The sequence below is a fragment of the Rhinatrema bivittatum genome, chromosome 15 (assembly GCF_901001135.1).
Source record: "Rhinatrema bivittatum chromosome 15, aRhiBiv1.1, whole genome shotgun sequence".
Taxonomy (NCBI): Eukaryota; Metazoa; Chordata; class Amphibia; order Gymnophiona; family Rhinatrematidae; genus Rhinatrema; species Rhinatrema bivittatum.
In genome coordinates, this window is record NC_042629.1 from 66,281,195 (window position 1) to 66,304,760 (window position 23,566).

At 44.4% G+C, this 23,566-nt stretch overlaps 1 protein-coding gene across 1 annotated transcript in view; it reads right to left on the bottom strand.

The window, feature by feature from the left end:
• The window catches only part of PER3 (period circadian regulator 3), a 54,143-nt gene that overhangs the window by 12,035 nt on the left and 18,542 nt on the right, over positions 1 to 23,566 (bottom strand). The window contains 8 exon segments of the mRNA XM_029578296.1: positions 1,675 to 1,923; positions 4,139 to 4,324; positions 5,308 to 5,438; positions 6,219 to 6,363; positions 7,500 to 7,614; positions 9,940 to 10,068; positions 21,451 to 21,556; positions 23,321 to 23,477. Coding sequence (XP_029434156.1) covers positions 1,675 to 1,923; positions 4,139 to 4,324; positions 5,308 to 5,438; positions 6,219 to 6,363; positions 7,500 to 7,614; positions 9,940 to 10,068; positions 21,451 to 21,556; positions 23,321 to 23,477 — 1,218 coding nt within the window.

Below are 23,566 nucleotides of genomic sequence, written 5' to 3' on the forward strand. Positions count from 1 at the left end.
TTTGGTAAATAATCCCATATGTCTGTACCTTAAGCAAACAGATGGCGAAGTGACTTGCCCAAGGTAACAAGAGTTCAGGATTCTTGTGGGAGACGTGGAAATTAAATCCCGGTTTCCCTGTTTCTCATCCTCCTGATATAACTACTAGGTTTTTCTGGATCCCCTACTGTGGGGAATATTGGGGGGTTTCTTCCCATGACTTGCAACTTAATTTCTAGTAACGAAGGGCTTTGAATAAGGTAAAGTATCTTCTCAGGAACATAGGAGTCAATATTCAAATGGTGTTGGAAATAAACCTGCATCTGAAACATTATTTAATTGTGGAGATTCTGAGCAACTAAAAGAAATATCTGTATAAACAGAGGATTTAATAAATCAGACTGAAACTAAAAAGAGTAACAAATCACCAGAACCAGATGGTATCCACCCCAGAATTCTAGAAAAGCTAAAACATTAAATCGGTAACCTGTTCCTAGTAATCTGTAACCTATCACTGAATACACCCATGATTCCTGAAGACTGTAAGGTGGCCAATGTGATGCCGATTTTCAAAAAGGGCTCCAGGGATGATCCGGGAAGCTATAGGGCAGTGAGCCTGACATCAGTGCCTGGCCAAATGGTAAAAGTCATTCCTAAAAACAAAATTACTGCCCATATTGATAGATTATGAATTAATGGACAAGAATCAACATGGTTTTAGCAAGGAGAAGTCTTATTTTAGTAATCTTTTAGAATTTTTTCAAAGGTATAAACTAAAATGTATATAAGGTGAGCTGGTTGATACAGTGTGTTTGGATTTTCAGAAGGCATTTGACAAAGTCCCCCATGAGAGAATCCTCAGGATATTACATAGTCATGGGATAGAAGGCAATGTTATATTGTGGACTGATTAATTTAGTTTAAAAAAATAATCATTTAAGGAACACTCACACCAAAACCAATAAGGGAAAATAAAATGAAATACTTCCCTGCTGCTGCTGGTGGAGAGGCTGTGCACTGACAGAGACAGGTACCCAGAGGGGGAGAGGGAACCAGGACTATCGGCTATGAACACCCCCCCCCCCCCCCCCCCTGAAGACAAGAGCCAAGCTAGCACAGGGATCACCCACCCCCGCTTGCCCTGTTCTACCCACATGGAAATTCCTAGTAACTCCAGACTGCAGTGTCTGCACCTCTACCATCTGCTGGAGAGAAATACTGAGGGACTGCAAGTGGCACTCTCTGTTATGTTGCAGGATCTAAAAGGTTTTTATTCTCTGTTTCCATCTGCTGGTAGGGATGCAAAACTCACTTGTCTGGCCTGATCTGGGGTACGAACAGTAAGGCAGAAATATATAAGACAACAGGATGCTGGACTTGATGGACCCTTGGTCTGACCCAGTATGGCAATTTCTTATGTTCTTATTCATATGTACTGTCTGCTAGCTATGTAGATCTGAATATCTTGTATGGCACATGCTAGTTAAGGTGCCAAATAAATGTGCAAGCAATAATAAAATCTTTGTAATATGGGTGATTTTCTGCAATGCGAAGCACAATTTCTCTACCTGAATTTCAGCTCTGTATCAGACTCTGGATTATTCATAAATTAGGAAAATTCTGGGAACTAAGAAAGAAAAAAAAAAAAAAAAAAAGACTGAATTTGGTTCCAATACCACCAGCCATATTGCCTACCTTGCTCATGGGAGCATTCTTTACTTCTGTTGCTTTTCTGGAGGTAACTGCGGTACGGAGATTGGAGAATTCGCTGTCGGAATCTGTCCACATAGTTCTGCTCCTCTAGCTGGGTGTGAGCAGACAGGACCTCCTTTGTGAGTCCCACCTGCAGAAATTCCTCAGGGGCTAAGCTGGAAGCCAGTACATTGAAGGAACGCACCTCAATCTGCTCACTTCCCACCATGGCGTCTTCTATGGCAGTGACTTCTGGAAAAGGACAACAAAAGAAAAAAAAAGCAACAGATATGACTCCTGTTTTTACCTCCCAGATGGTGCTTCAAGCAGTACCGACCACTCCTACACCAAAACTCTCAATTCTTCATTCTCATTTTCTCTGCTTTGATCTGCTGTATTTCATCAATGTTCTCTCTTAAGCCCTAGTTGCTGTAATCATGTGAAACATCACGCACAAGATGTTGCTATAAATTATTAGATTAAGGCCCATCACACTCAGGTGTTATTGAAATTATAAGAAACAACAGTGTGGCTGGAAAAAGAGAAAGTGCTACCAGGAACCGCACATGCAGTGTGAAATGCACTGTGTGAAGCACACGTGCGATTCACTCATTCGACACGGAGCACAGCAGAATCAATCCATACCAAAACATTCACACTTTACTTCATTATTTTACACACTTCAGAAGTAATGGACCCCTGTTGCTTCTGTATGATTTAATGCAACTGAATTAAAAATAAACAGAAAAATGATACGCAAGCCCAATTTAGTGCTGATTTTCCTCCATCACGTGCTCAGCGCTCAAATCAAATGTTATTTATAACCCACTTTTATAAAAGCTTAAAGCAGGGGAGTTAAACATGACAAAAACACAAACAAAACCATGCACATATGCGAGCTGTAAACACAGTAAAACCACCCACGTAGTGCTCAAACTCTAGAAACGCTAGCTGGGTACCTGATTCTGGCTGAGGTACGTGCACAATGTTCAAACTCTAGCAACGCTAGCTGGGTACCTGATTCTGGCTGAGGTACGTGCACAATGTTCAAACTCTAGCAACGCTAGCTGGGTACCTGATTATGGCTGAGGTACGTGCACAATGTTCATACTCTAGCAACGCTAGCTGGGTACCTGATTCTGGCTGAGGTACGAGCACAATGCTCAAACTCTAGCAACGCTAGCTGGGTACCTGATTCTGGCTGAGGTACGTGCACAATGTTCAAACTCTAGCAACGCTAGCTGGGTACCTGATTCTGGCTGAGGTACATGCACAATGCTCAAACTCTAGCAACGCTAGCTGGGTACCTGATTCTGGCTGAGGTACGTGCACAATGCTCAAACTCTAGAAACGCTAGCTGGGTACCTGATTCTGGCTGAGGTACGTGCACAATGTTCAAACTCTAGAAACGCTAGCTGGGTACCTGATTCTGGCTGAGGTACGTGCACAATGCTCAAACTCTAGAAACGCTAGCTGGGTACCTGATTCTGGCTGAGGTACGTGCACAATGCTCAAACTCTAGCAACGCTAGCTGGGTACCTGATTCTGGCTGTGGTACATGCACAATGTTCAAACTCTAGCAACGCTAGCTGGGTACCTGATTCTGGCTGAGGTACGAGCACAATGTTCAAACTCTAGCAACGCTAGCTGGGTACCTGATTCTGGCTGAGGTACGTGCACAATGCTCAAACTCTAGCAACGCTAGCTGGGTACCTGATTCTGGCTGAGGTACGTGCACAATGCTCAAACTCTAGCAACGCTAGCTGGGTACCTGATTCTGGCTGAGGTACGAGCACAATGTTCAAACTCTAGCAACGCTAGCTGGGTACCTGATTCTGGCTGAGGTACGAGCACAATGTTCAAACTCTAGCAACGCTAGCTGGGTACCTGATTCTGGCTGAGGTACGTGCACAATGCTCAAACTCTAGCAACGCTAGCTGGGTACCTGATTCTGGCTGAGGTACGTGCACAATGCTCAAACTCTAGCAACGCTAGCTGGGTACCTGATTCTGGCTGAGGTACGTGCACAATGCTCAAACTCTAGCAACGCTAGCTGGGTACCTGATTCTGGCTGAGGTACGAGCACAATGTTCAAACTCTAGCAACGCTAGCTGGGTACCTGATTCTGGCTGAGGTACGAGCACAATGTTCAAACTCTAGCAACGCTAGCTGGGTACCTGATTCTGGCTGAGGTACGTGCACAATGCTCAAACTCTAGCAACGCTAGCTGGGTACCTGATTCTGGCTGAGGTACGTGCACAATGTTCAAACTCTAGCAACGCTAGCTGGGTACCTGATTCTGGCTGAGGTACGTGCACAATGCTCAAACTCTAGCAACGCTAGCTGGGTACCTGATTCTGGCTGAGGTACGTGCACAATGCTCAAACTCTAGCAACGCTAGCTGGGTACCTGATTCTGGCTGAGGTACGTGCACAATGTTCAAACTCTAGCAACGCTAGCTGGGTACCTGATTCTGGCTGAGGTACGTGCACAATGGTACTGCTGTAAGTACACTGGCTGGTGACAGACACCACACTCATAGCCTTGATGGAGAGCGTCAGGTCCGTCAGGGGAGCCCCCACCACGGCTGCCGTAGTTTGAGATTCAGTGGTCGCCATCGATTCAGCCGACAGCTGGCTCTGGGAAGTAGTAGCTGGAAGAAGCGGTACAACTTGTGATAAGAGGTCAAAAATCTGGCCACATGCTAGGACATTTGTTTCCCTTCTTCCTCAACATCATGCACTTCTGTTTTAACACTAAAATCTGTTTGCCTTCTAATCTTTTCAAATGATTATTTAATCAAATTAAGTTGGGAAGAGAGAGCAAACAATATACTACTTTATTGTTGGTGTCTGTAAACAACTCTCCCCCTGCTTTCACCCTGGAGGATTAACCACAGTAGCACCTAGTGGTCCGTGCACAAACCTTTGGCCAGTCCTGTATTGGTTTTATTTGGATTTTTACAACAGTCAGACTTTTCTTCAGCCTGGATCGCAGTTGCAGCCCCCCCTACCACTACCCAGGCTGCTGCTCCCCTAGCAATGCTAGAAGCGCTATGCTTCCAGCATTGCTCCCTTAGTGACCGACAGAGGCGCCAAACCCTGGGCTACGGCAGGCTGCTATCGCCAATCAGGCTGAAGAAGAACTTACAGATGTAAGGTACCAAGAGGATTAGACCTTGGCTAGTGGAGAAGGGAGAAGAAGGGGCCCTGAAGTCCACCCATTTGCTTCAAAATTTGTCAGCACCTGGGAGTGGGCAGGAGCCCAGCAGCGGCCCTTAAATATTAATCATTGATAAGCTGCAAGGGCTTAAGGAGAGAGGGGGGTGCTACAGGTTAGGCCAAGTAGGGTCCAGTGGGCAGCGATAGGGTCATTAGGTCCAGCCTGATAACTGGATAGGTTTCAAGTTATCAGGCTACAGTTGGGCAGATAACTCATTTTTTTTTAAATAACTGGGGATATTCAGCGAGGCATTTGTTTTACCGCACATCCTGGACAGATTATCTGGTTATTCACAGCTGGATAACTTGTCCGTTCCTCAGCTTGACTGAATTCTGACCTCAAAATATCTAAACTAACTGTGTAACCGATCCATTGCCCATTTTCTACTTGAATAGTTGCTGGGTTCGCTTTTACCTTCCAAAATCTGGGAGTCATTCTCGCCTTGTAGGACCTGCTTATCATCTTCTGAAGAGGACGAAGAGATTGTGTTTGTGGAGGCTTCACACTTCCTTTTCAATGCAGGAAGACTGCAACTTTGGAGATACCTGTAAACAGCAGAACAGCTCCGTCAACATATCAACTAATATAATAAGCTACGTTATTTCTTAGGGAGATCAAAAGTGTGCAGCAACAGTAAAAGAAATACACAATTTAAATTAAATACATCCTCTATCTAATTTAGTGTAACATAACTTAGCTTGTTGCTAAGTTATGTTACACTGTGAACCGAGGTGATGTTTTGCAATCGTGCCTCGGTATATAAGAAACCCTTAAATAAATAGTCTTATCTGACATATTTACAGGTTTCAAGGATGGATATCTCCAATACCGCCTGTACATGCAGTTTATGTGGCATCAGAGCCAGCTGCACGCCCCTGAACAGCAAACTGATGGCTTCTCAGTTCTGTTCTCAAGCATTTTTAGTCCCCAACAGAGATCTTATTTGTTACCCAGTGTTCTATCATTTCCTTGGAACAAAAAAGAGAGTGTACTCTATTTATAGCGCCAATTCAGTAGTGTATACTCGAGCATCAGCAGGTAAATACATGAAACCAGCGTCAGCAGCATGAAATATGAACATGTATTTTAAAAAATGTCTTCAGAATACCAGCTGCGTTTACCATTATAAATCACAATATGCATCTCAAAGTTTGGCATGCTGTGATTGATCACACGTGATCTTATGTAGTTTCCCAACTCCAAGCCTCTGAACAGTGAAAAACATTTTAGTCTGCTTCTGTTTAAAAGCGTGCGCGTTGCTAATAGGCTTTTATAGAACAAGGCAAATCGGGCAAACAACATTAATTCAGCACTCAATAGCCCACCTGATAATGCTGTCCACACAATTGATCTGTTGATAGGATGGAAGGTGCTGTTGACCATTCTTTGAAGTATCACAGGAGGGGATGGTCTGGCCCTCAGCACCTGCATTTTTCAATCCTGGTTGGACAAAGCCTGTGGTTTTCTTCTCTATAAACAGAAAGGGAATTCAGTCTTACAGTCCCCCTAATGCAATGTAACACGCTTAGTTTCTGCACTGTTAGCAACAAACTTCACCAATACAGCATTTTCTTACAGTAAACATGCCCCTTAAATAATAATAAAAAAGTCACCGCACCTTGGGGGGGAAACAGGGGTGCAGCTGGTGTTCCATTTAATGATTTCTGTCCTTGATCCGCATCTTTATTCTCTCAATGAATGAGAACAATGCTTACTATGAAAATTCCAACTTTGTTCTTCTCGATCACCCACTCTTTCAGGGACTTGCAGACATCCCTTGCTAGCCATAAAACATGTTTCTCATCTAACAGCCATCTTGCCTTGGAATTTGCCCGTTAGGTTCTTAGGATATTTGAAAATTGCCCACGATGCAAACATTTGCTTGCATGTTCCTGGAGCTGTTCCTGGGGCATGATTAGGCCAGGGGAGGCAACAAGGTTCATAGTACTGCACACAGAAAAGCAGGTGCAAAATCTCTGCAGATACGTTTTCCCTTTGAAAACTGGTGCAAAGTTAGCAGGGTGAAGTACTCACAGGCTTTGCAACTACCCCCTAAAAATGACAAGAGGGTAAAGACCATTGCTGTGATTGGTGCCCTAAGCAAACATGAGAGGGTAAATGGGCAAGACCTGCTCCCTGGTGTCAATCCAACACCGAATAGTCAGGAAACTGGCTCAGCTTTAGGGATCAGGCAAGAATAGGACAAAAAAAAAAAAAAAGTGCCATAAATCAGCATGCTCTCATGATTCTGCAAATGGCATGTTTATCCAGAGCTTTAATTTCTTAAAACGTTTAGAAAGAAGAAAAAAAAAACCCACTGAAAAATGCAGCAAATAAAAAATAAAAAAAAAAAAAAGTTTGGCACTAACCACGATGGGATTTTTGACTGTCCTTAAAATTTAGCACCTCCCCCACAAATATCCTGCGGCACTATTTACTAAGGAAGATTTCTTTTCCCTTCCAGTAGTTTCAGGAACTGAAGCCTTTAACAAATGATGCGCTATTTTGTAACAGTGCATCAAAAGTGACTGGAGACTTAAAACTAAGAACGATCCAAAATATCATTACTGACTGGGAAGCAGTGAAACCTGGAAGAGCTGACCCACCTCTCCGTAGCTCTTGAAACGGACTCTCTTCTGGTCTGCTCCTCGATTTAATGTACAGCTGCTGCCCCACATCCTTTATTCTATTTACATCGGCACAGACCTGTTCTAAAGTCATCTGCCGTGCAAGCAATGGAAACGTAGAGAAAAGGATAAACATGTGTACAGATTAACAAGAAACTTGACAGTGTACTTTATTTCAGAGCTAAGATTTCACACATTTTTATAATAGTATTAGTGTTATGATGTAGAGTCGTCACACTTGTCTTTGTATTTACTGTACTGGCAATTACTCTGTATGTTATTGTGTTAGCTGCCTAGGAGGCACATAAATAAACCTATAACGGTTGCAGGTTAGTTCAATATACCACTGAATAATTCTTATAATGATACACTGTCTTCAGATCTTGGAGCTGAAAACCAGAACAGAATGCAGTTCAACCTCAAAACAATGATAAAGGCCAAAAATTGAAATGTGCTTCCTCATCTCCAGAGGTTTTCTGTATTTCCTATCTCAGTTTCTATTTCTTTCCATGTTTATACATTTTTTTTTTGGTCAGTTCCACTAAGATCTGTGGTATCCTAGTCCTCCTGTTCAGGGGCGGGTTGGCCTGTCGGGGGATCGGGCATCCCCCCGGTGAGCCTGGTCGCTCTAGTCACGTGGTCTGCCGAGCGCGGCTGTGATAGAGCCGCGCTCGGCAGACCACGTGGTATCTCCAGGGCGGCGAATCCCCGGGCCGGTCAGTCATCGGGAATCCGCCCGTGCTCCCGTCTTGTCCTTGCTGTTTAGAAAATAGTAATTCACATGCAGTAACGGAAGAGCAGACACATGCTTGGAAACCAAAAAGAACTAAGAATTGTATCCTCAAATTATTCTTAATGCGCATTCTTTCAAACTCTCAGAAATATAGGAGTGAATTTATTTGAAAGGATTTATTACCCACTCTCTTACAAGTGAGCAAGGTAGGGTACAAATCAAATAATCATAAAGTTATGAACAAACATGACAACGCATAATTACATAATAAATGACTGCGCTGCAGACTATTCAGTGGGGCTAAGCAGCAAAGACATTAAACAAAAAGCACAGGAAACCAAAGGACTAATTATGTAAGCAAATAAAAATGTCTTCTTTCCAAAATCATAGGCCAGCAAGAGAAAAACTATGCTCATGTATTTCGGTTATGTGAGCCAGTTTTGGCGAAGGCACCTCTAAGTAGGTCATGATTAGCAGACCTCAAAGACCTAGAATTCCTACAAATTCGTAAAGCTGAATGGAAAAATAATGTATGGATGAGCATGGTCAGCCCATGTGCTACCATGTACTGGTTAACATGTGAGCCGCTGGATTATGGGCTCAGAGTGCAATAAGACTGAATAAGACTGAATAAACTGCCTGAATTAGCTGGCTAGAGGGGCTGAAGATCACTGCACACCTCACTTAAATTTGAAACACAAAAAAAAAAAAAAAAAAAAAAAAAAGTACTCTAAAAATCAGAAGAGATAGCAATAAGACAAGCAGTGTGGGAAAAACCCGAGTGCTGGGCTCATCTAACCCAGAATGGGAGAAAACCAGGGACGGTAACTTCCATAGCGGCACGCAGGCACCCGAGTGCGCATTCGTTGACCCACGCCGAGGGACACAGTCATTTTATAACATACGTGTGTATATGTGCACGTTATAATGTAGCCTGACTGCGTGCACACGCGTGTGCAATTTTAAGCGGACATGCGTCTGTGCACACAAATGCCTCTTCTACTGTGTAAGGGGGGGGCACGCACACCAACCCCATTACCAGTTTGTTTACAGGTCACCCACTTAAGGGATAGGACTTCCAAACCACCCTAGTTTAATAGCCTCCCTTCTCTCCTGTTAGCCCCGACCCTTAAAACACCACTGATCTATTTTCTAACTTGCACGTCATCCAAAGCAGAAGTAAAGTTATGCATCAGGGGACCCCGGTGCGCGTATTTACCAGCAAATTTCATGGTTAAATCCTGGACTGCCCAAGCCCCTCCCACTCCCCGCCCCTTTTTAAAAAAACTTTTCATTTGTGCACGCAGTGGCAAGTACGCGTGCATCCTAATGACTGGTGCACAGGAGTCCGACTTGTATGCGTACCTCTTTGTTTTGGTGCAAGCCATAAGGAGCGATATCCCACAAGCGCTCAAGCTACTACAGTGGGAACTGCAAGAAATCTTCAATAATACAGGGCAGAAAAACTGGGCAGACTGGAAGGGCTAAACTGGTTCTTATCTGCCACCATCTACTATGTTAAATACTCTAGATACATTCCAGCTCATGTTAAACACATTTTCCATGCATCTTTTATTGCTGACAAATTTACAGCTGGCACTGAAATGCTGAAGTATTTCCTTAAAAAAAAAATTAAACTTTATAGCAAAAACAGCAATCCTGAACAAAATGTGTTTCTAGACTTACGGGTTCTCTCTGCATTTCTTCCACACAGTTCCCATTTGAGTCACTCGAGGATGTTAGACTAATGTAATGTTCGTAAGACCCGTTGCTGCCCAAGCTTCCATAACCACTCGAGCCATTGTTATGAACTGGCTGGAAGAGAAGAAGGGGAGAGAAAAATCACAAACACACTGAAGCATGGTAATATTTACTGTATACGTAAAGAGCGAGTCCCCCGACGCTCAGCCGGGATATTCTGTCGTGCTGGAAAAGTGAAGAGCAGACGCGACGTGACAGCTTGAGATACGGGGACGACTTAGTGAACTGAAGGACTTAAGTCCGGTGAAGGATTACATTTTGCTTCTGTTCTAGGTGACACGAGATAAAAATTTGTGGCACTGCATCTCTAAGAAAGCTGTAAGTAGCACCTAAATTCCTAACACAGTAAAGAAGGCGAGATTTCAGCTAAGTTCAGACTTTTTTTTTTTTTTTTATTTAAACAATTTTTATTGGATGATTAAGCAAATACAAATTAGTAAATACAACCATACTAGCAATCATCAGAGCTATATGAAACCCCCAACCCCCCTCCCCCCCTGACAACAGGAATTGAGAAAACAAATGAAGAGATGAGTGGCAAAAATACATAACATAGCGTTATTTGTAGTGAAAGGTGACTGAAGTACATAACTGGAAATGAATCATTCGACCGATGCTCGTCGGGGAATCCCAAGCCCGGAAGAGGAAACCAGGGAATGAGAAAATCAGATTAACAAGCGGACTCAGCATTCATAGCAGGGGCAAGGTCCCCCTGAGCTTGATCCTGGAGCCACGTACAATACGGTTCCCAGATCGCCGTAAAAGGTTTCATATGGTTATGATGTACTGCCGTGAGGCGCTCCAGTTGATAAACATTATGAAGTCTGTGGAGAATTCGAGCGAGACTGGGAACACTACTTGCTTTCCAATGTGTGGCTATTTCAAGCCTAGTGACAATAAAGACTTGTTGGATAAACCTTTGTTGTGGCTTATTGACTGACGGCACTGGCAAGGTTAACAGAGCATGCCACGGTTTGATGTCCAGTGGTTCTCGAAGGATACGAGATAACCACTCAAAAACCGCAGTCCACAGGCATCTAATTTTCCCACATTGCCACCATACATGATAATAATCTCCTATCTGTCCGCATTGCTGCCAGCAGGTGTCTGGTATACGAGGGTTGTAGCGATGTAGACGTTGAGGGGTATAATGCCAACGATATAATAGTTTGTAACAGTTTTCCTGCAGGGTAGCAGATATAGAACATTTGCGGTTCATCAGAAAAATTAGAGTCCAGTCATCCTCATCTAATTCATAAGCAAAGTCAGACACCCAAGCCCTCTGTTGGCAAAAGTGGCCCGAGGCTCTCCCTGCCAACAAAGCGTAGACTTTGGAAATGAGACCCCGTAACTTATGTACATTAAGACAATAATGTTCAAACAATGTGACATTAAGGCGCATAGTACCCTGTCGGACAGCCCTTTTAATAGAATGATAGATTTTAGCATACAATAGGAAGTCCACGTCTCTAAGATGATAATGAGAGCGAAGAGCCTCCTCTGTCATGATAGAGCCCTGGACAATAACGTGTTCTATATAGCGAATGCCAGCGGCTAGCCATGGCTGAGACGCCGCAGCAGTGGAGGTACGAGGAAAAAGAGCATTAGCAAAAAGATGAGTGAGAGGAGTATAAGGCTCCTTCCCAACCAACAGAGCTTTCCACCGCTGCCAAAGGCAAAGTGTGGTACCCAAAGCAAAGGGCAGGTAAGGGCCCACAGGCCAGGAGGCCTTAGGCTGCCACGGGAGGGCAGAGAGTGGGAAATCCCCCATTGCAGCCTGTTCCAGAGAGACCCACAGTGGGAGGTTATGAGGAGAATGAAATACCAGCAGAGCCCGAAACTGGGCCGCGCAGTAGTACCATTGTAAGTTCGGGACTCCCAGGCCTCCTCTATCTTTGGCAAGATATAAAGTATTGCGTGAAACCCGAGGAGGTCTTTTGCGCCATATGAACCCAAAGATCTTCTGTTGCCACAAGCGAAGAATAGCTGGTGAGAGCAGAATTGGGAGGGTGGTAAAAAAATATAATAAACGGGGGAGAATATTCATTTTCACAATCGCAATCCTCCCAAGCCAGGAATGTGTATGTCGGGACCATTTGTGAAGGTCTGCAGTAATAGAATGTAAAAGGGGCGTATAGTTCAGGGCAAACAACTGACCAACAGTAGGACCGATGCGAACTCCCAAGTATTTCAACGCCGTTTTGGCCCATTTAAAAGGTAAGCTGAGTTGTAAGGTCGCTACCTCTTGGGGGGGAAGGTTAACATTCAAGATTTCGGACTTGTCAAAATTGACTTTGAGCCCCGAGACAGCCCCAAAAGCTTTCAATTCAGACCCAACCCCTTGCAGAGAGTGAATCGGATCAGTTAGGGTGAGCATAATGTCATCGGCGAATAGGGAGATTTTAAAGTGGTGGTGTCCAATAGAAACCCCCGCCACAGAGGGAGACGACCTTATGCGAGTAGTGAATGGCTCTAAAAACAGGGCAAACAACAAGGGGGATAAGGGGCAGCCCTGGCGGGTTCCACGACCAATAGAAAAGGGCGGACCATAACTACCATTAATTTTAACTCTGGCCATAGGGTGATCATAGAGTTTCCGCACCCAAGTAATAAAAAAAAAACCAAACCCCATATGTTCCAGTGTGCGAAAGAGAAAGGACCAGTGAACCAGGTCGAACGCTTTCTCCGCATCTAAAGACAATAAAACAGTTGGGATATGCTCGTGTTGAACAAGGTCAATAATGTCCACGATCCTACGAACGTTATCCGCGGCCAAACGGCCTGGGACAAAGCCTACCTGATCCGGATGGACGAGGTTAACAAGTACGCTATTCAATCTCTCTGCAAGGACTCTAGCCAAAATCTTGAGGTCCACATTGATCAAGGAAATGGGCCTATACGACCCACAGGAAGTCGGATCCCTACCGGGTTTTGCTATGACTGAGATCCCAGCCGTGTTGGCAGTAGCAGGAATGGTGCCAAGGTCCCTAAGGGCATTAAACATATCAGTAAGGGGTTGCACCAGAGCCAGCGTAAACTGCCGGTAATATTCCCCCGGGAAACCATCCAACCCTGGGGCCTTTCCCGGTTTCAGGTTCTTAATAGCAAATGTGACTTCATCCACGGTGATAGGAGCGTCTAGCAAAAGCCGTTGGTCCCCCGTAAGTGCCGGTAAGGAGACAGAGGCTAAATAGCAATCAATGTCCACATCCCGAATGGAAGCCTCAGGAGAGTATAACTGAGTGTAAAAATCAGAAAAGCAAGTGCGAATACTCTCCGAAGAGGTCTCCAGAATGCCCTGGGGAGTGCAAATCTTTGCAACTAAGGTCTGCGCTTGTTGTGCCTTTAAACTCTGCGCCAACAAGCGACCCGCCTTGTTACCCCCCTCAAAGTATTTTTGTTTGGTCAAGTTCAGCTGGTGACTCACATAAGCATCATCTATAGAGTGTAACAGGTCTTTAGCACGTAAAAGGCGAGTATAGAGTGCAGGCGACCCGGTGGCAGCATGCTGCTGCGACAGCTGGGTAATGTCAGACACCAATGCCGATCGTTTGCCCTCTCGTTCCTTATTGCAGAAAGCCGCCCGAGATAGCAAAAGCCCTCGGACCACGGCCTTGGAGCATTCCCAGAGTGTGGCAGCAGACATGCCTTCCGTGTCATTGACCCTGAAATATTCTCGTATGCTGGAGTCGAGCTGTTTGGTGAAGGCAATATCCCTCAACAAACTGCTATTTAGACGCCAAGCACGTAGGCCGCCAACAGTGTCGAGGAAGGCCACTGTTGCCCAGACAGGCGCGTGATCGGACCACGTGATGCCATCGATGCCCACGGCCCGAACAAGATTTTGAATATGGGCCCCAAGAAAAAGGTAATCAATACGGGAATAAGATTTGTGAGGCGCAGAAAAAAAGGTATAGGACCTCGAGGTCGGGTACCTATCCCGCCAAATATCTATTAGGTGCCAGCGCGTCAGGAATGCACGCCATGCTTTACGTAGCCCAGTGAAGGCATTAGTATGCGGAGAAGAATTGTCAACCTTAGGGTCCATAGATAAGTTAAAATCTCCCCCCAATATAATGTCTCCAGCTGCCTGACCAATCAGTAACTGGTCTATCTCCTTCAGAAAGGATGCTTGGTGGACATTGGGGAAATAAACATTAACCAGGGTCAGGATACGGCCGCCCACTCTCAGTTTAAGTAGTAAATACCGGCCCTGTGGGTCCAGAACCTTGTGCACCACATCATGGACTAAGGTGTGAGAAACAAGAATCCCCACCCCTGCGTAGCGGGAATTCTTGGTGCTGGCTGCCCAATAAGTGCTGGGGTAAGAGGGAAAAACTAGCAAGTGTTCATAACGCTTACGGATGTGCGTTTCCTGAACAAAGGCTAGAGCCGCCTGTTGCACTTGCAATTCTTTTCTGAGAAGTACCCTTTTTCGGGGAGTATTTAACCCCTTTACATTTAGTGAGATAATTTTAGTGGCCATAGGGAGAAAGAGGGGTTAGATAAACATAGGGCCATTCCCAGAGCTCTCCAGGCCCCGGACTCCCACCCAAACATCGGTGTAGACAGCTCCCCCACATATACGGTAAACGCCACACATAGATCACAGTACAATAGTAAGATACCCTGTTGTCATCCCCAAATAATGGAAGGCATGCCACCATTCCCAGTGGAAAGCAGACCTTCAGGGGGCTGCAACTGTACCCGGCACACAGGGAACTCCCCGTGCCGAGGCCGTCCCCCCCTCTGAAGCAAAAGGATAGCAGAACAATATGAAAACACCAAAAATGCAAACAGGAACATAATTCGTCATAACTCAATAGGGCAGAAAAGGTATCCACCCATTCGGCGGTGATTAAGGCAGATACCCCAGGCAAAAAGGGTGCCTTGAAAAACCAACTCCAAAACCACCTCCATGGTAGGAAGACTGGTAAGAAGGACCAACGATGAGGTCGACTGCTCAACCCTGATCAGACATGGACCCTCCAGCAGCTCCGGAATGGCGCCGGAGGCGACGTCCGCCCTTTCCAGCTCGCTGCCAGCGAGGCATGGCATCCGGTTTGGAGCGGGCCGCGGCCGGCTTTGGTATCTGAAACGGAACTGGTAGTTGAGCCTGCTTGAAAGCCTCTGCTGCGTCCGTCAGTGTCTTGACACGATATGTCACGCCTTGGATTTGAAATTGTAGTCCAAATGGAAAAGTCCATCTATAGCGTGTCCCACCCGATCGCAGAGCTGTCGTGACCTCACGCAGATCATAGCGGCGTTTAAGGGTCACTGGAGCCAAATCTTGAAATATTGTGATGGAGTGAGACTTCCATTGAATATCTCGTTGCTTTCTGGCCGCGTCATAAACCTGGGATTTCTGCAGAAAACTGTGGAAACAGATGATAATGTCCCGAGATCTCTGCTCACCTCGCTGACCAAGTGCCCGATGGGCGCGTTCTAGCCGGATGGTAGAGGCCTCTGCAGAGTTGTTATCCTGGTCCGGGGAGGCCATTTGTAAGATAAAAATACAGATTTGTTGGGCAATGCTATGGGCATCCACATATTCCGGACTGTCTGGCACTCCTCTAATACGGAGATTGCATCTCCTATTCCTGTTTTCTAGGTCTTCCAGCTTGTCAGAGAGGGCAGACAATTCAGTATCAAATTTCTGCTGTCGATCCGCCATTTTGTTCAAGACCTCCCCGTGGCCATCCACCCTCCCCTCCACATCATCCACGCGGCGACCAAGTGCAGCTAAGTCCTCCCTAATGTCAGCCATGGAGGACATCAGATCTTGTTTGTGCTGTTTCATATCGGCACGGAGCTCCATGAACCACCCCCTCATCTCCTCCTTAGTGACAGCGTCTCCCGGGGTAAGCTGAACCTGTGGGGGGGAGGGGTCCGATCGCGGTCCCAGGGCCCTCGGCAGCGTCAAAATCCAGGCTGGTCGGATCGATGCCCACAGGCCCCTCCTCGGCATGTGCCTTACCGTAGGCAAAATGTTTTAGATCTGCCGGTTTTTTTTTTCGCCGTCATGAGCGCAGGCACGACAGAGGGAGGCACGGCAGAGCAAACCGGGGCAGGAAAATGACGAAATCAGCTGTTTATAAGGTGTTTTCAGCGCGGAGGGAACGGAGCTCAGCACGCACACGTCTTATCCCATCGGCCGCGGAACAGCGCCCCAAGTTCAGACTTTTTATTGCCAATCTTTAAATGCATACAACACTTTTGTTACAAAGCTTACTACAATAGGGAGAGCAATTTTCGAAGGCATTCCCCCACAGATAAACCGTGCAGAAGGAGCCCATTATAAAACTGCCTGCTCAATGTGCAGATAAACTCACTTGGGTCATGAACGCACGCGGGTTTACCTGACTGAATGGAAGCCTTCTCAGGGATGGGGGGGGGGGGGGGGGGGGGGGGGGGGGGAAGGTTTGGACTTGCAGGCTTGGTTTTGGATTTTCAAAAGTGTCTCTGGAAATTTTCCACAAATATAATGGCACATGTGTGTGGATAGTTTAGGTGGGATAATCGCCTGAGTAGGCACGTCTTCCTTGAAATTTGGTGTAATTTATGGGTGCATTTGTCACCCGATTTAGGCAGGGCTGCTATACAATTGGGTGAATTTCTTGTTCAAAAATGCAATAAATAAAATCCCCTTCAGTTAGGAAAGATAATATACAATGGCATGAAGACATTCTTAGTGAAATTTGGCTCTGTTTGGGTGGGGGGGGGGGGGGGGGGGGGGGGGGAGAAAGTAATCCTGCAGACTGTATAACCTGATTTAAGGCCCGATTTTAAAAATGGCCATGGGCGTACAAAGCAGGGGTTACGTGCGTGGCTGGGCCTGGCGCGCATTTTAGAATGGGCCAGGCTCTGCAAAAGGGGCGGGCCCGGGACAGTGCCATTAGCCGCTGTCCCGGGGATGAAAGATAGGTTAGGGATAGGAAAATTCCCTCCCAGTCCGCTCCTTAATTGGATATTGCATTTTATAACATGCAGGGAACTGCGCGCGTGCTCCTTTTAAAATCTACCTTTCAGGATTTAGCCAAATGTCTACCAAAATGTGCCGTGTGATCTTTAATGTCTCCAGAGCAGACAAGATCTCATCTGGACAGTCTAAGCTGAAAGATATAGCCCTCATGCTGCCATAAAATGTCGAAGCACTGGTTACATGCTGGCTTCCTGAGGAAGAGGAAAAAAAAAAAGTGCTCCTTACTGCACCATTAAGACCGCATCCTGCAGTGCAGTGCCTAGTGGGTCCTGATGGTACTGGCCCACCAGGATCTCAGAGATCGGACCTTAAAACAGCACGGCTGCAACTAAATGCCAAGTCACGAAACAAGCACAACTCCATACCTTTTGCCATACCATGCCACGCCAGAGGTTCATCAAGCCCAGTATCCTGCTTCCAACAGTGGCCAAGTCGGGTCACAAGCACCTGGCAGAATTTCTAATTTCAATAGATTCCAATCTGCTTATCCCAGCGACAAGCAGTGGATTTCCCCAAGTCCACCTTAAGAATGGTTTAAGGACTTTTCTGCCAGGAACATGGCCAAACTTTTTTTTTTTTTTTTTTAAACTCAGCTACATTAAAAGCATTTACCACATCCTCCGGTAACAAATTCCCCAGTTTAATTAGGCATTGAGTAAAAAAAAAAAAAAAAGTACTCTCTCATTTGTCATAAATGCATCACCTAGTAACTTCATGCAGGACCCTAGTCTTTGTATTATTTGAAAGAGTAAACTACCGATTCACGTTTCCAATCCACTCATTTTATAGACCTCTATCATATCCCCCCTCAGCCGTCTCTTCTCCAAGCTCAGCAGCCTTAACCTCCTCAGCCTTTCCTCATAGGGGAATCGTTCCATCCCCTTAATCATTTTGGTTGCCCTTCTCTGTACTCTCTCTATTCTGCTAGGTCTTTTTTGAGACAGATAGTTGTTGACAGTAGTCACTTAGGAAAGAATAGAAAAATAAATGTTGGTAAGATACACATTGAGGGAATAATTAAAAATAGCACTGCTTTGAATGCAACGGTACTGAAAGTGCCATGAAGTTCAGAATGTAACACTTGCTGCACAGTTGTCAACAGATTTCCTGCAGCTGCAGAAGCAGCATGGCAAGAGATGAAATTGAAGAGACGGCCAAAAAATGGTTTCCTATGGTACTGGGGCTGGCTGGGGCAAATTACATAAAAAGTCTTGTTTCCAGCTAGTTCTATTCTATTGTTTGGCCAGAAAAACCAAAACAAAAAACACAGATCCAATTCTGTTTAGATGTTTTCATATTTTCCATTTTCCTTATCATGGGGGGGGGGGGGGGGAGGGGAGGGGATGAAAGTAGGTAACAATTGCTAAAGCAGAGGAAAATAAACCAATAAAACCAAATAATAAAGATCTAAGCTGTCAAACCCTATCCCAGAAAATTGCTGTGACCTAAATAGATTTACATTATTTATTTTTTTATGTAATAGCAAAGAGGAGACAGGAAATGGCCCATTTCACTGTGAAAATGCTTATCTTTTATATATTGCTACAGCTCAATATGATTCACTTTAAGACCAATATGCAAACTGAATGGTAATTATAGGGAAGAAATTATTGGGGTGGATGGCGAAATTAATGCGACAGATAGTAAATGCAGAAGTGAAAAACCAGGAAACAAGGACATTAATAGCTAGAATAGTGCATTCCTCTTGCTTACATGCTTCTGGAGTCCGAACAAACATGTGTACACCAGGAATGATCTCCATTCAGAATATACTAAATATCAATTTGCACTTAATGATGAATACACAGATGCCATTTCTTATGGATAAAGAAGTCATCTAATTTGGCAGGATAAGAGAACTGCAAAACCAGACTCAGAGCAAAATTTAAAAAAGGCTCCATTTTCATAAAAGGAAAATTTATAATGCTTAACCTTTTAAACACACGAGCAAATGGCAAATGAAATTTAATGCGGAGAAGTGCAAAGTGATGCACTTACGGAAGAGCAACCCAAATTATAGCTACATAATACAAGGTTCTACATTAGGGGTCACCATTTAGGAAAAAGATCTAGGCGTCATCGTTGATAATACATTGAAAACTTCTGCTCAGCATGTAGCAGCAGCCAAGAAAGTAAATAGAATGCTAGGGATTATTAGGAAAGGAATGGAAAATAAAACAGAGAATATCATAATGTCTCTGTATAGCTCCATGGTGCGACCTCATCTTGAGTGCTGTGTGCAGTTCTGGTCACCTCATCTCAAGAAAGATAGAGCAGAATTAGAAAAGGTACAGAGAAGGGCAACCAAAGTGACAAAGGTGATGGAAGGATTCCCCTATGAGGAAAGGCTAAAGAGGTTAGGACTCTTCAGCTTGGAGAAGAGACGGCTGAGGAGAGATATGATTGAGGTCTATGCAAATGAGAGGAATGAGTAAATGTTAATTGGTTGTTTACTCTTTCAAAAAGTACAAAAATCAGGGGACGGATAATACATTTAAAACTAATAAGAGAACATATAGTTTTACTCAATGCATAATTAAGCTCTGCAATTCATTGCCAGAGGATGTGGTGAAAGCTATTAGTGTAGCTGCATTTAAAAAAGGTTTGGGCAAGTTCCTGGAGGAAAAGTCCATAAACCATTAAGGTGGAGTTGCAGAAATCTACTGCTTATTCTTGGGATCTCTCTACCCCTTGGGATCCTGCCAGGTACTTCTGACTGATTGGCCACCGTTGGAAACAGGATGCTGGGCTTGATGGACCCTTATGTTCTTATGAGCTGTATAGATCTTGCTTCGACTCCTGGAGTTGCCTGGGCCGGGAGAATTAACATACCTGCAAACTTCATACATGGGCTGCATTTTCCCATTTGTGCAGTGGAATGATCCACAAGATGCATGACAAGTTTGGTAGGTATTTGAGTAGATGTGCTTCCTATTCAAAAAAGCGGAAGTAAGGAGGAGGTGGGAACTAGAGGCCAGTTAGTCTGACCTCTGTGATGAGCAAACTCATGCAATCGCTTCTACAACAGGGGATAGTACAATTTTTGCAATCTAATGGATTGCAAGATCCGAGGCATGGTTTTACTAGAGGTAAATCCTGTCAGAGGAATCTGATCAGTTTCTTTGATTGGGTGACCAGAGAATTGGCTCAAAGGACAGCACCAGACATACTGTGCTTGGATTTCAGGAAGGCCTTCTCACATTGTTCCACACAGACTTATAAATAAATTGTGCGTCCTTGGTATGGATCCTAGAGTGACTGAGTGGGAAGCGACTAAGAGTAGTGATAAATGGAGTTTTCTCTGAGGAGGGGGGTGTTACTAGTGCTGTGGACCGGTCCTTTTCAGCATTTTTGTGAGGGACATAATGGAAGGAGTGTCGGAAAAGGTTTGTTTTTTTGCTGCTGATACCAAAATCTGTCACAGGATGGACACAGACAGAAAGGAGTAAAAAAACATGAAGGGGCGGGGGGGAGAATCTAATAGAGGAATTGTCTAAGGACTGGCAGCTAAGATAATGCTAAACAATGCAGAATAACGCATTTAACATTCAAAAATCCAAGGGAAAGTTACAGCATTGGAGGTGAAATTCTTCTAAGCACAAAGGAAGAGCAGGATCTGGGGTGATTGCGTCCGATGACCTTAAATTGGCCAAAGCAACTGTAAAAGCCAGACAAATGCTTGGCTGCATAGGGAGAGGACTGGTCAGCAGAACAAGGGAGCTGATATTGCCCTGCATAGGTCCCTGGTGAGACCTCACCTGAAATACTGTGCACAATTCCGGAGACCGCACCTTCAAAAGGATAGAATCAGGATGGAGTCGCTCCAGAGGGAGGCTACTAAAAATGGTCAGAAGTCTTCAATCTAAAGTATACGGGGAAAGACTTAAAGATCTAAACATGTACACCCTAGAGGAAAGGCGGGATAGGGGAGATGTGATAGAGATATTCAAATATATCCAAGGTTTCCATGCACAGAATGTGAGCCTTTTTCAATGGAAAGGAGGATCTAGAACCAGGGGTCATGAGATGAGGGTGAAAGGGAGTAATCTAAGAAACATTTCACTACAGACAGGATAGTAGGTGAGTGGAACAGCCTCCCACTGGAAGTGTTGGAGACAAAATCACTATCTGAATTCAATAAAGGATGGGATCTCCATGGAATTGATTGGACAGATGGGCAAACGGTCTTTTCCCACAGTCCTGTTTCAATGTTTCTAACACTGGATTCACTATTCCAGGACAGGTTTGTTTTTTGGTTTACGTCTTCGGAGCCTTTTTGAAAGGCTACTGAATGCAACATTTAAAGCTACTTACACCCAAAACCTAGTACTGCGGTAACTGGTAACCAATGGTTTTTTCTTTCCCCATGACACCAGCAGTTGTCACGCGATAGAAACGGAGGGGGCTTTGTAAAACTTTCACTTGGACTCATTTCATCCCATAAAAACCCTCACCTGCAGAAGCAGCTTGTAGATTTGTCCTTGTAATTCCTTTATCTCCTTGTCAATATTGCTGATCTCTTTGATTCTTGCTGCAAACACATCTTCATTCAAAGGGCCCCTGTACAGACCAAGAGAAGTGTTGTACATCAGAGCTGGAATTGTGCTTTGTAAGTCAACGGAAAATAACGCAATTAAAAGTAAAAATGTTGTTTTCATGGTCAGCTGAAAGCAACAGAAAAATACTAAGACTTACAGATAAGGAAAAAATTAGATGTTAAAATATCATTAGATTTGTTTAAAATGCATCACTGCTGGTTAAAACGTAGCGTAAGTGTTTATACTAACTGGAGAAGCATGGCCATTCATTCTTGTGACAGCTTCACTTGCATACTTTGAAAGTGATCCTCTAACAAGTCCTCGTGGCCCCACATACACGTGTATATGGCCACATGATGATCTACTACAATATTTTACTACCCGCGCACATCAAGATGTCTGCTCCCCCTAATATACATGTTTGGTTACATGCGAATACATTTAATGCATGGAAAGTGCATACCTTTTCTACTTATTTTATAAAAACATATGCACATTTTACGTGTGGGGGAAAAATATAACTTGCTGGCATAAAACCTTGATTTACATGCGGAAGTTGGTGCATTTTAAAACATGCATGCTTAATTGAAACCGACTGGCTGGTACCTCCACTAGTACATCCGGGTCATCAAGACCCTCCTAGTTCTCCAACCTGAACTCAGGGCTTCCGGCCAACCAGCAGCAGAAGAGTCGGATACCAAATGTGCATAAAACTGCACATAAAATTAAGCAAATAAGTTGCCATATGCACTCGCATAAATAGTTAATAAAATAGCAAAGTGCGCGGTTTCCTCTCAGCCCCGTACCAGAATGCCCCTTTTTTGGAGCGTGTAAAGGTGTGCCTAAAACTGAGCATGTGCACATATTTTTTATGTTCATGAAACAGCATGTATATGAGTACCAGCTACTTTTGTGCATACTTGCTAATTGTACACACAACTCCTTTGAAAATTCACCACTAGGTTGCAGCAACAGCTGCTGACGAACTGGGCTGAGATGCTCAGAACAGTGCCACATTCAAAAGTTTGTCCCAGGTTACAAGGAACAAGTGGCTGACTTCAATTTCCAATTGCTTTAAAAAAAAAAAAAAAAATAATAATAATAATAAAAAGAAGCCTATCCAAAATGTGTTGGATGCTCGGTGCAGAAAACCAAAATTGAGGGGAGTTTGTGAAAATAGGTTTTGAACAAATTTCATATGACCAGGCACCATGTGCAATGTCTACGCCTCACCTCAGGCTCTTGAATCACAATGAAAAAGTAAATGCAAGGAAAAAAAAATCTTCCTTGTTATTCAGAAGCCATATCAGCAAAAACAGAGAGCTTCTTGAGAGTATACATAGTTAAGTCCAAAAGGAGCTTGACTATGTAAGGAGAACACCAGACTAAAAATACAAACAACTGCGTGACTTGGAAGATTCACTGCAACAGAGACGACACCAAAGGAATGGGAAATGATACGGTCAATGCAACTGGCCCCAAGATACAGAACATTTTAATACAGTTTGGGTACTCCAAACTGGTTCCCACTTGGCACCGTTACATTCAGTCTCATGAGAGGCTCACCTGTCAGCATGCACCTCTACATCTTCTGTCTCGTCAAAAAAATGGAGAGATGGAAGGTACAAAATCTGATAATCTGCTGCAATTACCAATTCACAACCGTTTCATTCTCTTCAAAGTCCATGCAAAGTTACTTTTCTGAATACTAAGATTCCTTTGCATTACGGGGAGCATACATTTACTGAAAATCATATCAAAGGCGGCAGCATGAGGCCTGACTTACGTTCGGACTTTGTGTCGGCCAATGATGAACGAGACCTTTCTGCTCCAGGGATTAACAAAACTGGACCAGCTGGTGTCCAAAATGATGTAATCTCCATTCTGGGTACAGAATCGGATCGGAGAGTGTTCAAAGGGAGGCTGGCCTGCATACTTCAAGACTTCAATGAAAAATGAACAGAAACAAAAAGGATTAGCCCAACTAAAATCTATCCTTTCCCTAGGATCAGATTCACATATTTCGTGTGGA